This window comes from Nannospalax galili, unplaced genomic scaffold (genome assembly GCF_000622305.1).
Source record: "Nannospalax galili isolate Female #2095 unplaced genomic scaffold, S.galili_v1.0 scaffold315, whole genome shotgun sequence".
NCBI classification, from domain to species: domain Eukaryota; kingdom Metazoa; phylum Chordata; class Mammalia; order Rodentia; family Spalacidae; genus Nannospalax; species Nannospalax galili.
In genome coordinates, this window is record NW_008336851.1 from 1,307,194 (window position 1) to 1,322,794 (window position 15,601).

General features: G+C 46.3%; 1 protein-coding gene across 5 annotated transcripts in view; it reads left to right on the forward strand.

Moving 5' to 3' along the window:
- The window catches only part of Vps8 (VPS8 subunit of CORVET complex), a 359,227-nt gene extending 343,846 nt beyond the window's left edge, over positions 1 to 15,381 (forward strand). For all 5 annotated transcript variants that reach the window (XM_008831321.3, XM_008831320.3, XM_029562651.1 and 2 more), the window contains 2 exons: positions 11,741 to 11,821; positions 14,836 to 15,381. In XM_008831321.3, coding sequence (XP_008829543.1) covers positions 11,741 to 11,821; positions 14,836 to 14,985 — 231 coding nt within the window. In that variant the 3' untranslated portion in view covers positions 14,986 to 15,381. The remainder of the gene's footprint in view (positions 1 to 11,740; positions 11,822 to 14,835) is intronic.
- Positions 15,382 to 15,601: the final 220 nt, after the last annotated feature.

Genomic DNA, 15,601 nt, shown 5'->3' on the forward strand with positions numbered 1-15,601 from the left:
TTAATGCTTTTTCTGTTTTGAGTATTTTTCTAGTAAGACCAAACATTTGGCCAATAAGACAAAGAAAGGTTTCTGACTAATTGTCAAGAAATGCCATTGACTAGGAAGCTTTCTTTGCTTCCCATAAAAAGAAATCTTTGGATTTTTTTTTTTTAGATTTTTCATTTCCTGACAAAAACAGAAAGCAGTTATGGAATGGCTATAATGTACCTTGTAGCAGACTCCCATCCTGCGAAGGACAGTGCATTTGGAGAGGAACAAGCCCCACTGCCTCATCTCATCTACTGCTGTCCCTTTTGTCTCTGTTATAATGATTCCACTGTGTGGCCTGACACCTGGGTAGTGAGGACTCTGAGAAATGCCTTCATTACAGAGGTAAATCCCAGGCCTGGGAAGCAGCTGTGGCCAGTCCTTCCTAACAGCAGTTCTTGTTAGGATGATAGGCAGGCTCTAATGAATTTGATCAAAGTCTATGTTACTTGTCTAAACCTTCAAACTACATTCTGCAGTTGTCAAATCAGTTTTTAGAAAATTCATTTTAGTGTGATAAGATTGTCAGTTTTTGCCACATGAGTTACCCCGGGTGTTGTCTTTCATAGCACATTAGGCAAGGAGTAGCATAGTGTGAGGAAGGCTAGCATATGGGTTTCAGAGATGTTAGATCAATTCAGGGACATTGTGTGTGTGAAAGGGAGTGAGCACAAAATGGGTAGACAAAACCAAAGATGGTTGTGTGCATCTGTGGGCCCAGCTCTGGGGAGGACAAGTCAAGTGAATCCCTGGAGCTAGCTGACAAGCCAGTCTAGCCAATCCGTGAGCTCCAGGTTCAGTGAGAGACTGTCTCAAAAGCAAAAAAAAAAAAAAAAAAAAAAAAAAAGAAGAAGAGGAGAGTGACTGAGCAAGAACCAAGGTGAAACACTGCCCTCCACGCACACTTGTACACATGTGCACAGACATGAACACACACACACAGAGTGGTGGACACTCAGCAGGTGCAGAGTCAGCACCCCAGTAGAGCAGGCCACACAATTTGCCCATGTGAAAGCTTTATAACTCATGCCTTATAACTTCATGGCACCTTATGTCTGTCACAGATATGGCATATTGGAATCACCCTATCGCTTTCAAACAGTACTTTAACATGTTGGAATCTCAGTGTCCTTACACATAGCCCTACCTCATTGGGCTACTGTTGTACACTTTAACATGAAAGGAGCTTAAAAAAAAAAAAAAAAGAGCCAGCCCTATGAGTGCGGGAGACATGTGTTTTCTCCATTTCCCTCCCCTCCTCTTCTGCCAACCAGAGCCTTTGGAAGTAGCTACACAGACATTTCTCCCATTTTATAGATAAGGATGTCAGCACAACTAATCAGTGCCACTAATACATAGTGTCAGAGCCAAGTTCAGAGCCCTTTCTGTGGTGGGAGAAGGCACTCATGAGCGCCAATGCCTACATAAAGCTGTCTTTACCTGAGGCATGAAGCATATTCTGCAGAGTTTAGCTTGATACTTCAGATGGTTGGCCCTCCTCCCCAGCCACCTTTCTCTGCCGTCCTCTTGGGAAGGCTTGATGGGATAAGCTTTGAAGTTCCTGAGAAAAGAATCATGAAAGATTTCTAGGAGGGCAGAGGCTATCCATGTGACAAGAGCATGGCTTAGGCTCTTGGACCCAGGCAAACCCTTTCTGCTCCTGATTGTCCAGCTTCTTCCAGACTGATACCGAGACCATGGCAGGCAAAAGAAATTTCTGGAAGTAGACTGCCTTGATTCAGATCTGTGTTCCACCACCAGTGTAACTTTGGCACATCACCAAACCCCAGGTCCTTAGTTTGTTTCCACAATATTAGCAGCAGAAACTCATGCTGTTAGGGTTCTATGGTGGTCAGTGAGATAGCACACGGAACACTGCAGTAGTGGCTGGAAGCTCTTGCAGTGGCAATGCAGGTAGTTGTTCCTCTTTTCATATCTCAGAAGGCTTAAGCCAGCATTTTGCCATTCTGCTCTGAAATGTCACTGTGTCACCATCATCCTAGAGCTCCAATTTTGACTCTGAAATCTTCAGTGGCATCCTGCCTGATTTTTCTCTCTCAGGTAGTCTAGCAACCTGAGTTGTTTCATCATCTAATTCATTATTAACTGTGGCCTTTGGGAAGCTTTGAGGTATTGGGACCTGAGAGGGCATAAGGGTTGGATACTCCATATGAGAGCAAACAGTTGGGGTTCTAGGAAGGTGTTTTACATTTGCAGAGTGAAGAATACAAGCTGTGGTTTTCCTCTGCCTCTGAAGCCAAGGTTTCATTTGAGGCAAGAACTTTAAATGTTAGGGCCTCTAGTTTGAAACATCTCAAACGATAGGAAAGGCCTGGCTAAGGGCTGTCACAGATTATACAGTTAGATTTGAAACTGAATTGAGGAGCAGGAGAAAAGTGGGAAATACTGTTTTTACTTCATTCACACTCCCAATAAATCATGGCCCTGCCCGTGGAAGACCCTACAGCACTGCCCATGGAGAGTCTACAGCACTGTCCATGAAGGCTCTAGATGGAAATGGTCATGGTAAAGAACACCAGATATCCAAGTCTCACAAACTAGGCTTTTTTTTTTAACATTTTGTGTGTGTGTGTGTGTGTGTGTGTGTGTGTGTGTGTGTGTATGTTTTGCCTGCATCTATGTAAATGCACCACTTCAGAGGCCAGAGAGGGCATCGGTCCCCTGGAACTGAAGTTACAGATGGCTGTTAGCTGCCATGTGCTGGGTGCTGGGAACTGAACCCAGGTCCTCTGCAAGAGCAGCCAGTGCTCTTAACTGTTGAGTGGCCACACACCACTCCAGCCTCCACTAACTAGGCTTGACTTACTTGAGTGTTAGTATGGGAAGATGATTAGGAAATGAAATCTTAGCATATGGACCATTACTTATTGTAGAGAGCAAGAAATGAACAGAGCTCAGCCTTGTGTGCTCTAGTGCCTTTGCGTGTGCTTAGAAGGCTTCACACACAGACTCTAGACTCTCAGTTTTTCTTCTCCAGGAGCACCAGCCTTCAGGGAGGCAGTGGGTCACACATACTTCCCATAGTGAAATTGGCTGGGAGGTCTGTGGATACAAAATGCCCTGGTTGGTTTTCTTCTCTTTCAGCAGATGTAATTACGTCTCTCACTTGCACCACATCTGCAAGTCACTGAGCTTTGAAGTGTGCTGGCACACTGTATTCATCCCACATGCGTCTCTCTCTGGGGTTCTCATAGATCATCAAGACCTCATTTTCCACGGGATTTACTTTAATGCCGAGCATTACAAGGTCATTTCCAGGGCTGTCACTGTTTCTTCTAAACAGCCCAGCTACAGTTTAATTTTCAGTGCTTATCACTAGACTTTATCACATGGAAAGAAAGAAATTTGCTGTAACAGTTAAGGACCAAATCACTTCTTCCCTTGTGATTGGAGAATCAGTCCTATCCAGTTCTGTACTGGGAGGGTTTGGGACTGCTGGGAAGGGTGCTGTGTCTGTTTGCTACACTGGGATAGCACTTGGGCTTTGTTGCTCCTACTTTTACTATGTGCATGACACTGATTTGGCAAATCAGTTTCTCTGTGTGGCACCTCTAGATTGAATCTGCTATTTCCCTTCAGGGCTATTTTGTGGCAGTGCCTCTAGTTAGTTGCCCTAGTTTGCTTTTGATTGTGTACTAAAAGCCATGATTAGCTTCAGTACATACTCCTGTTTTCCTTGAAACTCTCATGCCCTAAATACCCATTATCTCATGGTGCCCACATCTTCCCTAGATGATAGGATGTGACCCAACCTGGCATTGCCCTGTATTAAGTTGGAGCTTGGGGCCAGTGAAGTGATGTGATCTGTCCTAGTTATATGGGAAACTGGTAACCAGATGAGAGTTCAGGTTTCTTGATTCCCAGTCCACTGTTCTTTCTACTAGGCCCTTCTCTTAAAACATAAAAAATACAATCCCAATGATTGCTGACATTTATTAAATGTCGAATAGGCACTAGACCCATGTTATCTATCTCACAATAATCCTGCAAAACAGAGCTTTACAGACAATAAAACATTAAGAGAAGCTAAATACATTACCCAAAGCCACTCAGCATCCAGGCTGAACCAAGTCTGTTTGTCAGAAACCCTGCCCCATGTTCCTCTGCATTGCAGAGGGTTTCTGGAAAACTTCGGTAAATAAAGAAGAAGTAAGAAAGCCCCACTCACCTTCCCCACCCTCCATCCATTTGATGAGCAGATCATTAGTTCACAGCTGCTGTGGCTAAGCTCAGTGCTAAGGAGGCAGCTGGCCTGCCTGAGACCTGCCTTGTACAGCTTTCCTTTCCTTTGCCCTGTACCCTCCTTTGCAACATGCTCACCCTCACCCCTGGTCTCATCACCTTTGCCTATGCACGGTGCCTTGATGCTTCCTTTCTTTCTGGGTCCGAGGCCACTTTAGGATGGAGCCATCTGAAGGTTCATGATGGAGACTGGCTGTTTATGCAGGGCCTACAGGCCATTCTGTATGTGCCAAGCACTAGCACCTCTGAGAGGCTTGGAGTCCTGGGCAGTCATTTCCTTCTCAGCTTCATAGCCATTCCTTATCTTGAAGCTCTGACCAATATCCCTGAACTACCAAAGTCAAAACCCAAACCACCCTGCTCAGAGAGAATAGGCAACTCACCTGAGATTGTGCTGCTAGTAATTGTTGAAACTGGATTTGAACTTCGGCACAGGGACTCCAGAGCATAGACCTCTAGTCCCAACCTCTGCAGAGGACAGGCCTTGGAGAGTAGGCTGTTGGCTGGACAGCATGTCTGATTGGGAGGGTTAACAACAGAGAGGTTTTAATCACAAGTCATACTTATTTGGTAGACTTTTTTCTGGCATTTAAAAATAATTCTTCCCCCCAAACCGGATTAAATAAAACAAAATTGGTCATTAGGCTGAAGTGTAGGACAAACATGCTAGAAATCACAAAGAACTTCCACAAAGTCCAAGTTCTTGGAAATAGGCAGATCAATGCCAGTGATTTCACATGAGACCAGGAGAGCAAGCCTTTCCCTGCCTACACCTAAAACTGACAATTCAAAGTATAGGATATGGGGTTTTAACAAATGTTTGCTGAACATTTTGGGGATGCCAAGCACTAAAAGTAGAATGAGTAAGATGTGGCACTGCTGAGCCAGGCATGATCCATGTCAGGTCCCCACCCACTCACTGCTGATATTTGATAGAGTGGGAAAATGATTGCCTTCATTGTGCACCCACCGATGACCCCAGCACGCTCCAATGGGCACCTCCAATCCAGTGCTCACATAGATGGCCCTGCTTAAGCTAAATGGGTCACAAAACCAAAAGTCACAAACCTAGGAAAGGGAGTGGTGAGGATTGGGAGGTAGATAGGACTGAGAGGGAGACGAGGGAGGGAGGCAGGGAGAAAGTAACAGAGTACATTATATACTTATATGAAATTGCCAAACAACAAAATTAATTTTAAAAAGGACAGTGATAATAATAAAAAGAAAAAATCCTCCCCAGGGAGCTATTGACTAATGATGGCTGTTAGGGAAGAGTTTCTTCAGTGTGTAGCTGCTGGTAGCATGTTTTAGTGGCTAGTTCCACAAATGTCCCTCCAGGCAACCCTGGTAAACTCAGTAGGCCACAAAACAAAACAAAAGACATGTTGGGAGGGTGATTTGTAAGGAGGATGGGGAATGAGTGATCAGAATGTGTTATACACATGTATGAAATTGTCAGTAAATTTAATTTAAAAAATGAAAAAAGATTGTGGTATTCAAAAGGTCTAGCAGCAGAGGACAGTTAAAGACATAATTACACTGTAATGAAGACAACAGTCCAGCTGTGCCTGGGTCATCTGGGAGGAGAAACAGGAGAACCTGGTCTGTTATCTGATTTGGAGACCTAAAGGGGGCATTCTGGGAGGGCTCCAGAGCTGAAATTTCAAGTCTCATTATTTGCAGAAATGTAGTCGAGACCCCAAAAATATTGTAACTTTAGGAACATATTAATGTAGAAAATATAGGAGCATATTTCAGTCAGGGCTAACTTGGCCTTGGTTTTTAAGCTTCAGTAACCCCTTTGGTTTTGCGTATCAGCGGCATTAGAGAAGATGAACTCTTCATGGGATCTCAGTGCCCAGAATCTGTAAGCCTAAAACTTCTGAGCTTCACTCACTATTCATCTTTGTACCCAGGGCCTGATACAGTAAGAGCTCTAGAAATACCTGTTGAGCCATAGAACTGAATCCCAGTTCAGTGGTGGTGGTGGAGCAGGAGCCAACCCAGTACCTCCGAAGTTTCACTGCAGGACACAACCAGATGCACAGCCTCTGTGAACATCTCATTGCCAGAGGCCCTGTCCACCCCCCTACTCCCCTCCTTTTAGAAGCATGGAAACGAGTTCAAAAACCCTTACCTCAATGATTTAGTGCCATTGCCTTTTAAACATATTCAGTCTTACCTCAGGAAGGATGTGAAGGCAGGCAAGTACCTATGAAGGCCTTAGCACATCTGCATACAGCTGTCTCAGTTCTCCTTGGTGCTTGTCCTCAGATATTTCACCATGTGTGTTAGTTACTTTTCTGTTGCTGTGATAGAAACACTGACCAAAATAACTTGTAAAGGGAAGAGTTTATTTGAGCTTACTGTTCCAGAGGAATTACAGTCCATCATGGCGGGGAGGCATGGTGGCCGGAGGTGGCTGGAACAGGAGGGAAGCTAAGCTCTTACATGTTCAAGCAGGCACAAGAAACAAGAGAGCGACTTGAGATCCAGCAAGGCTTAAGAACTCTCTAAGCCTGCCCGCAGTGATGTGCTTCCAGGATAGCCACACCTTCTAAGACCTCCCAAAACATTGCCACTAATTGGGGACAAAAATATTCAAATACTTGGAGCCTATGGAGGACATTCTCATTCAAACCACCACACCATGTATGGCTCTAGCCATGCATGGGCATCACCATCCTACAGTGGCTCTGTTTCTAGAGGGCCCAGGGCAGCCCTAGCAGTCACCCTGAAGGCAGTCTCTCAGTGCCCAGAGTGATTGGCTTGTGTTATGAGAAAAACCTGTCGCCATCAGTTATTCATTACAGTGGAACAGCTATACCTTTCAATGTATGAGGCTATCCTTACTGAAAACCTCGACATCTCCAAGGAGTTTAAAGGCCTAGTAGAAAAATGGGATTTTTGGCAAGCCCAGAACTCAGTACTAACCCTGCCAACGCATCTGGGTATGCTGTGTGACCTGAAAAATGCCACCTCCCATGCCCATGTATATGGGTGGGTATACATGAATGTGCACATTTATTAGACAAATCTCCCAGCCTTCTTCAATTTTCATGACGCTGTTCACTTCAGTAACATTCAGATAAACCATGTAGCAAGGACATTCTCATCTGATTAAATTTTCTTAATGAGTATTGCCAAAATGTGTATGAATCCAGCAAATGTTGAAAGCAGCATACCTAATTGAGCCACCTTAGAAAAACTAAATAGTTGGGTTGATAGAGCTGATCCAGGAGACAACTCCTGTAACCTGAGAGCATCTAGTCACCATGAGGATGCTATGAAGGTTGGTTTCTAGCCCCTCTCAGCTGTTCTGAAGTTTGGATTAGACCCCTTCTTGAGGGGCAGAACCTCAAACCTCACCCTGCACCTGCTCACCAGAATCTGCTTTTATTAAGTAAAATCTTTTTTGGGAGGTCTCAGCAGTACCCAAGGCTGGCTGACCATCCTCCTGCCTTAGCCTCCCAAGTTCTGGGGTTTCAGGTAGCTACATGGCAAGAAGCAGCATTTTAGCAACATCCCTCAGTGACTCTTCTGCATGTTAAAGTATGAGAAGCACTGGGTCAGAAAACATGAACTAGAGCTTCATTCGAGACTTCCACATGTTCTGATTGTGCCAACAAACTCTCAGGGGTAGGCACTATTGTATCCTGTGCCTAGAAGAGCTTCACATGCTATGCAATACTTGGTGATGTGGTTCTGTTTTTAACAGCAGCATTCTACTATCATGACCATCACATTCCTAAAAAGATTTGAATTGCTTCCAAAATATATCCGCTGAGTAAGAAATCTAGATTTGTAAAAACTGCATGTCTGGGAGAAATGACATAAAGCCAGAAGTTACCCTAGGCTGAAGAAATGTTTGCCACCCTGTCCTCTTCAGTTACTGATTCTCTGTCCCAGACCATTTAGGCCAAACAAAGTGGCACACACATACAATCTGTAATTCCAGTTACTCAGGAGACAAAGGCAGGACTAATGTGAGTTCAAGACCATCCAGCACTGCACAGTGAGACCTAGTGTCACTTGTTGCAGGAGAGAAGGAAGAGGGAGAGAAGGAGGGACAAAGGAATGAAAGAATGAAACAGAACTACAGAGACTATGTTGTCCAACATGGGTTTTCTTATGACAGGGTCTGGTGGAAATTTCTTCAGCAGATCTTCAAAAGTGGCCAGCACCATCTAGTTTCCCCCATGATATCTCATGTGGTAGTCTCCATGAGCTGTATAGATTCCTGAGATTTGATGTATAATTTAATATCCCTTCAAGGTAAAGGACTAGTTTGCACAAGCACCTTCATTAAGGGGACAGCTTTCTGGTTCCCACTGTTCTGTCACATGCTGACTTGGTATTTGCAGCATCATTTTTGAATGACCCGTCTTAGTAGTGCTTTTCCTAGTCCGTCCTCCCCTTGCTTCTTATTGGACCCTCCTTATTGAACCCTTGTATGCTAGTTTTAATTTTCACCCTGACACAACCTAGCACCTTCTGGGAAGAGAATCTTAATGAGGAATTCATCTCTCTTGGGTTGGCCTGTGGGTGTGTCTGTGAGGAATTGTCTTGTTTGTTAATTGATGTAGGGGAGCCAGTCCATTGTGGGGAGCACCATTTTCTAAGCAAGAGGTCCTGAACTGGGGACTAGAGAGATGACTTAGAGGTTAAGAGCACTGAATGTTCTTGTAGAGGACCTGGGTTTGAGTCCCAGCACCCACATGGCAGTTAACAACCATCTGTAACTCCAGTTCCAGAGGAATCCAACACCCTCTTCTGACTTCCATGGGCATTGCATGACACAGATGCATTTACACATGCAGGCAAGACACTCATACGCATAAAATAAAAATAATAAAGATTGAAAAAAAAAGAGGTCCTGAACTGTATGAGAGGAGAAAGCTAGCTGAGAGCAAGCAAGCAAGGATCCATGTGTCCATGTGTTCTCTCTCTGCTCTCGACTGTGGATGTGCTGTTGTAAGTTCCTGCCTTGCCTTCCCCACCATAATGGACTGCAACCTGGAAGTATACACCAAATCAACTTGTTCTTCTATAAGGTGCTTTTTGTCAGGGTATTTGTCACAGCAACAGAAGTAAAACTAAAACACACAATAACCAGGGGCTGGTTCCTTATTCCAATGACTGTGCCTTAAAGGCTTTAATACTTTTCCTCTTGGGCTTTTGGTTTGAGTCTAGGTTTGTAGTATTTATCAGACTTTGAGATCTTCTTTAGCTTAGAACTCCCTGGGGCGTCTTATAAAGTCTGTTAGAAGCGTGGTTTCCCACATACTTTCTCTGCAGTGTCATTTTCCCTATCAAAGGTACTTAGGTAAGAGGTTGGTGAAAAGTGACAAGGCAGCTTTAACATTCTCAGGCTATAGTGGGACCCTCCACATGTCTGACAGATCCAGAGAAATGAGTGTAGCAGCATGCAAGGGGAGCCCCTAGAGGTCTCCCCTCTTGTCTCTTAGCACTTCCACAGTGCCACCATGTCAGCCAGCCCATAGTATTGAGTGCATCAAGAACTGAGTTGGCCATGCCCAGGCTGTGGCCAGAAGCTAGATCAGCCTTAACATCTTTGGGGTGCCACATGGGATCCCAGAAGCCTGAGAGGTGTGGGCTTCCTCATCAGCTGCTGCTTTGTGGAGCTTCTCTTTTCTCATTCCTCTAGCTGGAAGACAGCTGTGGTACCTGCAGATCAGGTCAGCAAAGCAGGTCTCCTGATACACTGCTTTCTCCCAATCCTAGTCAGAAAGCTTCTGTACAAATACGACTTAATATTTTTGTATATCACACTTTCACGGGCCGGTGAGATACCTCAGTGGGCCTCTGCCATCGAACCTATCAAGCTGAATTCAATTCTCTATTCCCCAAGACCCTCATGGTAGAAGGAGAGAACCAACTTCTGACCTCAATATACGTAGCAAGGCATGCATGCCTCCCCCCCAAGCCCATTAATTAATAATTTTTAAAGGTTCAGATCATTCTTGGTGGGAAGATGGACCTGCCAGAACCTTTGTCAGAGTGCTTTTGAAGATTTGGAGAGCTGGCTATCAGGTGACATTCAGCAGCCAGGACTTGGCATGTGCTCAGTACACATTCGCCTTGTTAGTATTTGCACTAGGCCTTCAGGGCTTGCCCCATCACCCTTGTCCTGAATGCCTCGCACACCCTGAACAGAGGCCACTTGGATGCGTGTGTGCACACAGGTCAACACCCAGGTTCATATGGTCATGCATGTTGGGTGTGTGTTCAAGGAGTCCTTCCTTCCTAAGAGGTTCGTAATGCAGGGCAGTGACAGACAACTCTTTACTCATCTTATGCACAAATGCAGAACACTTCTGAGAAAAGCGTTTAACTGGGGGTATCTCTAAATGGATCAAAGCTAGTATCTCTGAGCCCTTGCCTACTGGGAGGCAGAATAGACACTTTCTGTAATCTAACTTAACTATTAGTAACCAAAAGGAAAGCATTACCCACCTCCAGGGTCAGAGGAGTGAAATGACTCACCTAAGGTCACATAACAGGCCAGTGTGAGACCTAGTGTTCAGATTTGCCTCTGACTCCCTGGAATCCCACTCCTCTCCAAGAAGGAGTTGGATTAGATCCCCCCCTCTAAGAGTTGGAACACAGCACTGGCAGGTTCTGCCGTAGTGGCAGGGAACAAACAAGACTGCAGCTTCAACTTCCCCTCTTCATATAGAAGTAGACTAATATTTCAGCCCCTTGGGTGGCTTCTGGCTGAAGTTTGGCATGATGATGATCCTCAGTACCATCACAAGAAGGGATTGCTGTGTGCGCCACATTAAGTGATGGCTATAGGAATACAAGACTGGATGCACCAAGTTGCTCTGCCTAGTACTGGCAAAGAGGGCTAAGAAGCTTCATTGAAAAAATGGTCTATAGATAAAGGATCAAGCTTGGAGCAGCATTGTATTAGTTACTTTTCTGTTGCTGTGGTAAAAACACCATGACCAAGGGAACTTACAAAAGGAAGAGTTTTTTGGCTTTCAGTTCCAAAGGGGCAAGAGTCCATCATGGCAGGGAGGCATGGTGGCAGAGGTGGCTGGAGGAGGAGCAGAAGCTAAGCTCTCACATCTTCAAGCAGTCACAGGACGCAGAGAGGGACTGGAGATCTGGCAAGGCTTAAGAACTCTCTAAGCCCACCCATGGTGGCATGCTTCCTCCAGCATGGTCACACTTTCTAAGACCTTCCAAAACAGCACCACTAAGTAGGCACAAAATGTTCAAATACTTGGAGCCTATGGGGGACATTCTCATTCAAACCGCCACAAGTATCAAAGAAGACCTTCAGAGGGTCAGGCCCTTTCTAAAAAATGCACAGAAAAATCTCTCCCTAGTTGCTCGGACAACGTCTTGCTTCACTCGGGTAAGTTCAGATGCTGCCCATAGACGTGTGATTAATCTGATCCTTCATTCATCTTCTTAGGCAACCTCAGAACCTGTTCTGGATCCACAGCAAGTCCAAGCCTTTGATCAGCTTTGCCAACTCTACCGCGGAAGTTCTAGGGTAAAGTCTGTATGACTGTTTGGCTTTCTCTTTTCCTATTTGTAATTTGCTGTTTCGTAAAGGCAAAAACTCTAGGTCTTTTTGTGATGTAGAGTCCTGCTTCTAGCCTCCTAGCTTGGAAGGTGCCCTGTCATACCTGTTCTGACAACATGACCCACCAGTCCTGGCCCTAAAAGCAATCAGAATTTGACAGAGTGGGCTGAGGCAGTAGAGCTCTGTCCCTTACCTATCAGGGTCTCTGAGTACAGAGGGCTTCTGTGTTTGACCTACTTCAGAGAGAGCAAGCCAGGAGCTTAATTCCTCTAGGAGGCCTTTGTTTATATAGAAGACTGACAAACTTGCCCTATAGCCCAGGCCCTCCTGAACATTTATGTCAGTTGAATACTGGCCATGAAAGACCAATACCAAGCAACAGTGCTTGAACAAAATAGAAAAATGCAGGAGGCCAGGGCACTTCCTGAACCTCCCTCCAGGTTCCTCCAGCTTGGGGCTTATACTCAGGCAGTTCAGCATGGTTGCTCCAGCTCTGACCTGTCTGTATTCCAGCTAGCAAACAGAGCAAAGCGAAGATGAATAGCACTCCTTAAAGACAATGTGCACAATACTTCTGATTCCATTATCTGAAAGGTAGATCTATGACCACACCTGATTGCAATGGAGACTGCTATCATGCCTACCTGTTGTCACTGACACACATCAGTCAACTGTCCCATGGGCACTGTAGAAATGTCCCCTTGGCTCTCTCAGCCTGCTCTTCCTTGCCTGTACCTGCCTCGGCAGTAGCCCCATGTGCCATTCCGTCATCCCACCCTCACCCCGAGGAGACCCTGTCAGCATCTTCTGCACTCTTAGGCTTTTTTCCCATCAACCTACAAGTGCCCTGGGTCATTGTCACTACAAAGGCTGTGGCAAGTCTGGTTGATGAACAATCCTGTCCTCCTCTGTGGCAATTAGCTCCTGGATAGCCCATTCTGGCCTCCTGCCAATTGAAGGAGGGAGAAAGAACTTGTCACCACCTCCACCCCAGGCCACACCCCGCCCTACTCAGCCCAGTGGTCATCTAAGCTTGTCCAGGTCCAGCCTCTCCTGTGCTCTGGCCTCAGCCTGGTCCCTCTGCTTTCGCCCTGGTTCTCAAGCAGACATGGAGGAAAAGCGGTTCTCACTCCCTCTTGAGGAAGGGTTGTGATTTGTAGAAACTTCAAGATCTCCCATAGGAGGCCCCACAGTTTTACTGAACTGGGTACTGTCAAGTTCTGACCAGGAACTGAGGTCAGAATCACCTTCTGCTTCACACAATGAGCCCTTCCTCGGGTCCAGTGATTTCCTAGTCTCGAAGTTACAGGAGGTGGGTAGAAAAGGACCTTTTCTCAGGAAATAGGAATCGTACTTGGCGGTTGGTCTTTCTACCTCAGTGTCAGATGTAGAAGCCCTGAGTCCAGCAGCACTTGTTTTGTTGGAAACTTGGCAAAATCTCCTCACAGACCCTTCACAGGCTGCCAGACAGCTTAGCAGCTTATAGAGGAGGGAAGTGGCATGAGGTGGGGCTCTCTACCCTGCATGGTATTCGTGGAAGCTATGGCCCCTTACATGCACAGCTCAGTGCTCATAGTCAATGTATAAGCATGCAGTTACTACGTATGAAGTAGACCATGGCCATGTCACTGAGCCAGGAATTAGGAGTAGGTTAGTTTTGATAAACTGGTACTTAGAATAAGGGGCTAAGTTACTGATTGTGTTGTCAGCCAAGTGACAAATGGACATATAAGCCCTGTATCACTATTGCTTGTGTGATGGGAGACCCCTGAGGTCAGAACAGTGGAAAGACAGGACAGGTGAGCAGTGTGCAAGGTGATGGACAACATGTAATCTCCAGAGAAGGCAAGACCATGGGCAGTTTGGCTGAACAGAAATTGCTACCAGGATCTGAGTTTGAATCCTACCATTTGCTGCAGGGTGACCCAGCTTGAGGTTCTTGTGGAGTATTAGAAATGTCACCTATGGAAAGCACCTAACCCGTTGCTATGAAAAGATGGTGGATATAGTTACCTGGGTCTTTCAGAGGTCTGGAGACTGACTTCTGCCAGGAGCCAGACATATAGGGTTGCCTTGGGGACTCACTTGTTAGTCGCCTCTCTTTGGGGTGTCCCCTACAGGCACGTTTTCATTACCTTTCAGTGAAATCTGGGCAGATTTCCTGAGTGGCAATGGGACACCATGGCTCCATCTCCAGGTCCTATCAACTGTTCTGGGGAGCATATATCTTGGCCTTGAGCTTTCCTTTAAGTTGGTGCTGGGGGAGAATCCAGCTGATTCCCTTTGGAACGCCAAAGCCACTTTAGCAGGCAAGAGGCAGCAGGCCACTGGGTATGAACTCACCTCCCGTGATGGTCAAGGACACCAGACTGTCAAACTCCAACTTGCAGAAAGCCAGCTAGGTGAGGAGGCAACCAAGGGTGAAGCCTGACCTCCCAGTGGGGCTGGCAGGAATATTTCCTCTTGGCAAGCCTTCCAAAACTGAGCCACTGACAGACTGGGGGTATTGCCAAGGCCATTGGTGAAGCTATAAGCAGGGAGGGTTCATTTGGAGAAGAGATGGGGTCCATGAGTGCCATTCTAGAGCCCAAGTTGAATTGGTGGCTGAGTGTCCAGAGTACAAAAGAGAAAGGACAGAGCCAGTAGTGGTAATTCTGGACCCTACACCTCAAAGAGAATATGCCAAGAGGGAGAGTATGGGAAAGATGTGCCCTGAATATGCCCAGAGAAGCAGCTGGAGAAGGGGCAGTCCCACCCAGGCCCTCTGCATTAGGAGTGAGGAAGTTGGCACCTTAAAAATGAGTATACCCAGAGACACAGCCTTCTCATGAGACATGGCCCAGCAATCCAAACCCAAGACAGGTAGTGCTGTCTTTCATGTAGCCAGGAGAACAGGACCCTCTTCAGCTCATCGCTGCCCCTTCCCCAGTCACCCACAGAGATCGTGCCCTCCCACACGATGTGTGCCCTTTTCTTCGCAGCTCACTCTCCTTGTGGAACTCTCCCAGAATCGCAGCAGTGACAGCTACAGGCCATTCGCTGGCTCCCAGAGCAGCCCTGCTTTCAACAGCATCTTCCAGAATGAGAACTTCCAGCTACAGCTCATCCCTCCACCTGTAACTGAAGACTAAGAACTCCCCAGAACAGCCCAGCATGGCTGGAGCCACCTCCAGGACAGGCTGGACCTCAACATTCCTGCACGAGGCCCAGGCTTGTCCTGCTTGCCACCCTCCTCCTCAGTAGTCTCCCTGTCTCTTTCAGTGCTCTTATAGCTTCAGTCCCATAGACTGGCTGGTTTTGTTTAGCTTGGAATGTTCTTTAGCTCCATCCAGCTGTTTAGGGAATACATTCTACCAGTGGCATCCCATGTATAACATGGAGAGAGGGCGTCAGCTTCAGGGAACAGCTGAGCACCAGGCAGAAGTCTGTGGAGACCAGAGCTCGCCTATTGATATGTTTGTTAAAACCCATGTGAGTAGAACACCTGCCCTTCCAAACAATAAATGTCTCTGTGTTTGAGTCCTGCATACCTGCCAGTCCCCTGGCTGACTCTCAGTCTGTTAAGTCAGGGACCCTGACTCTATTGAGACAAGCAGTTCCATCACAAGTTCCATCCTGGGCTCGGCACCCAGACTCTCCTGTGATGGGGTCAGGTCTTCTAAGGACAATAGGACCTGGACGTGTTGGGTCCTGTTGTGTAGCAGCCATAGCAGATTACTGCACCCAGATCTAGGTTTCCATCTCATA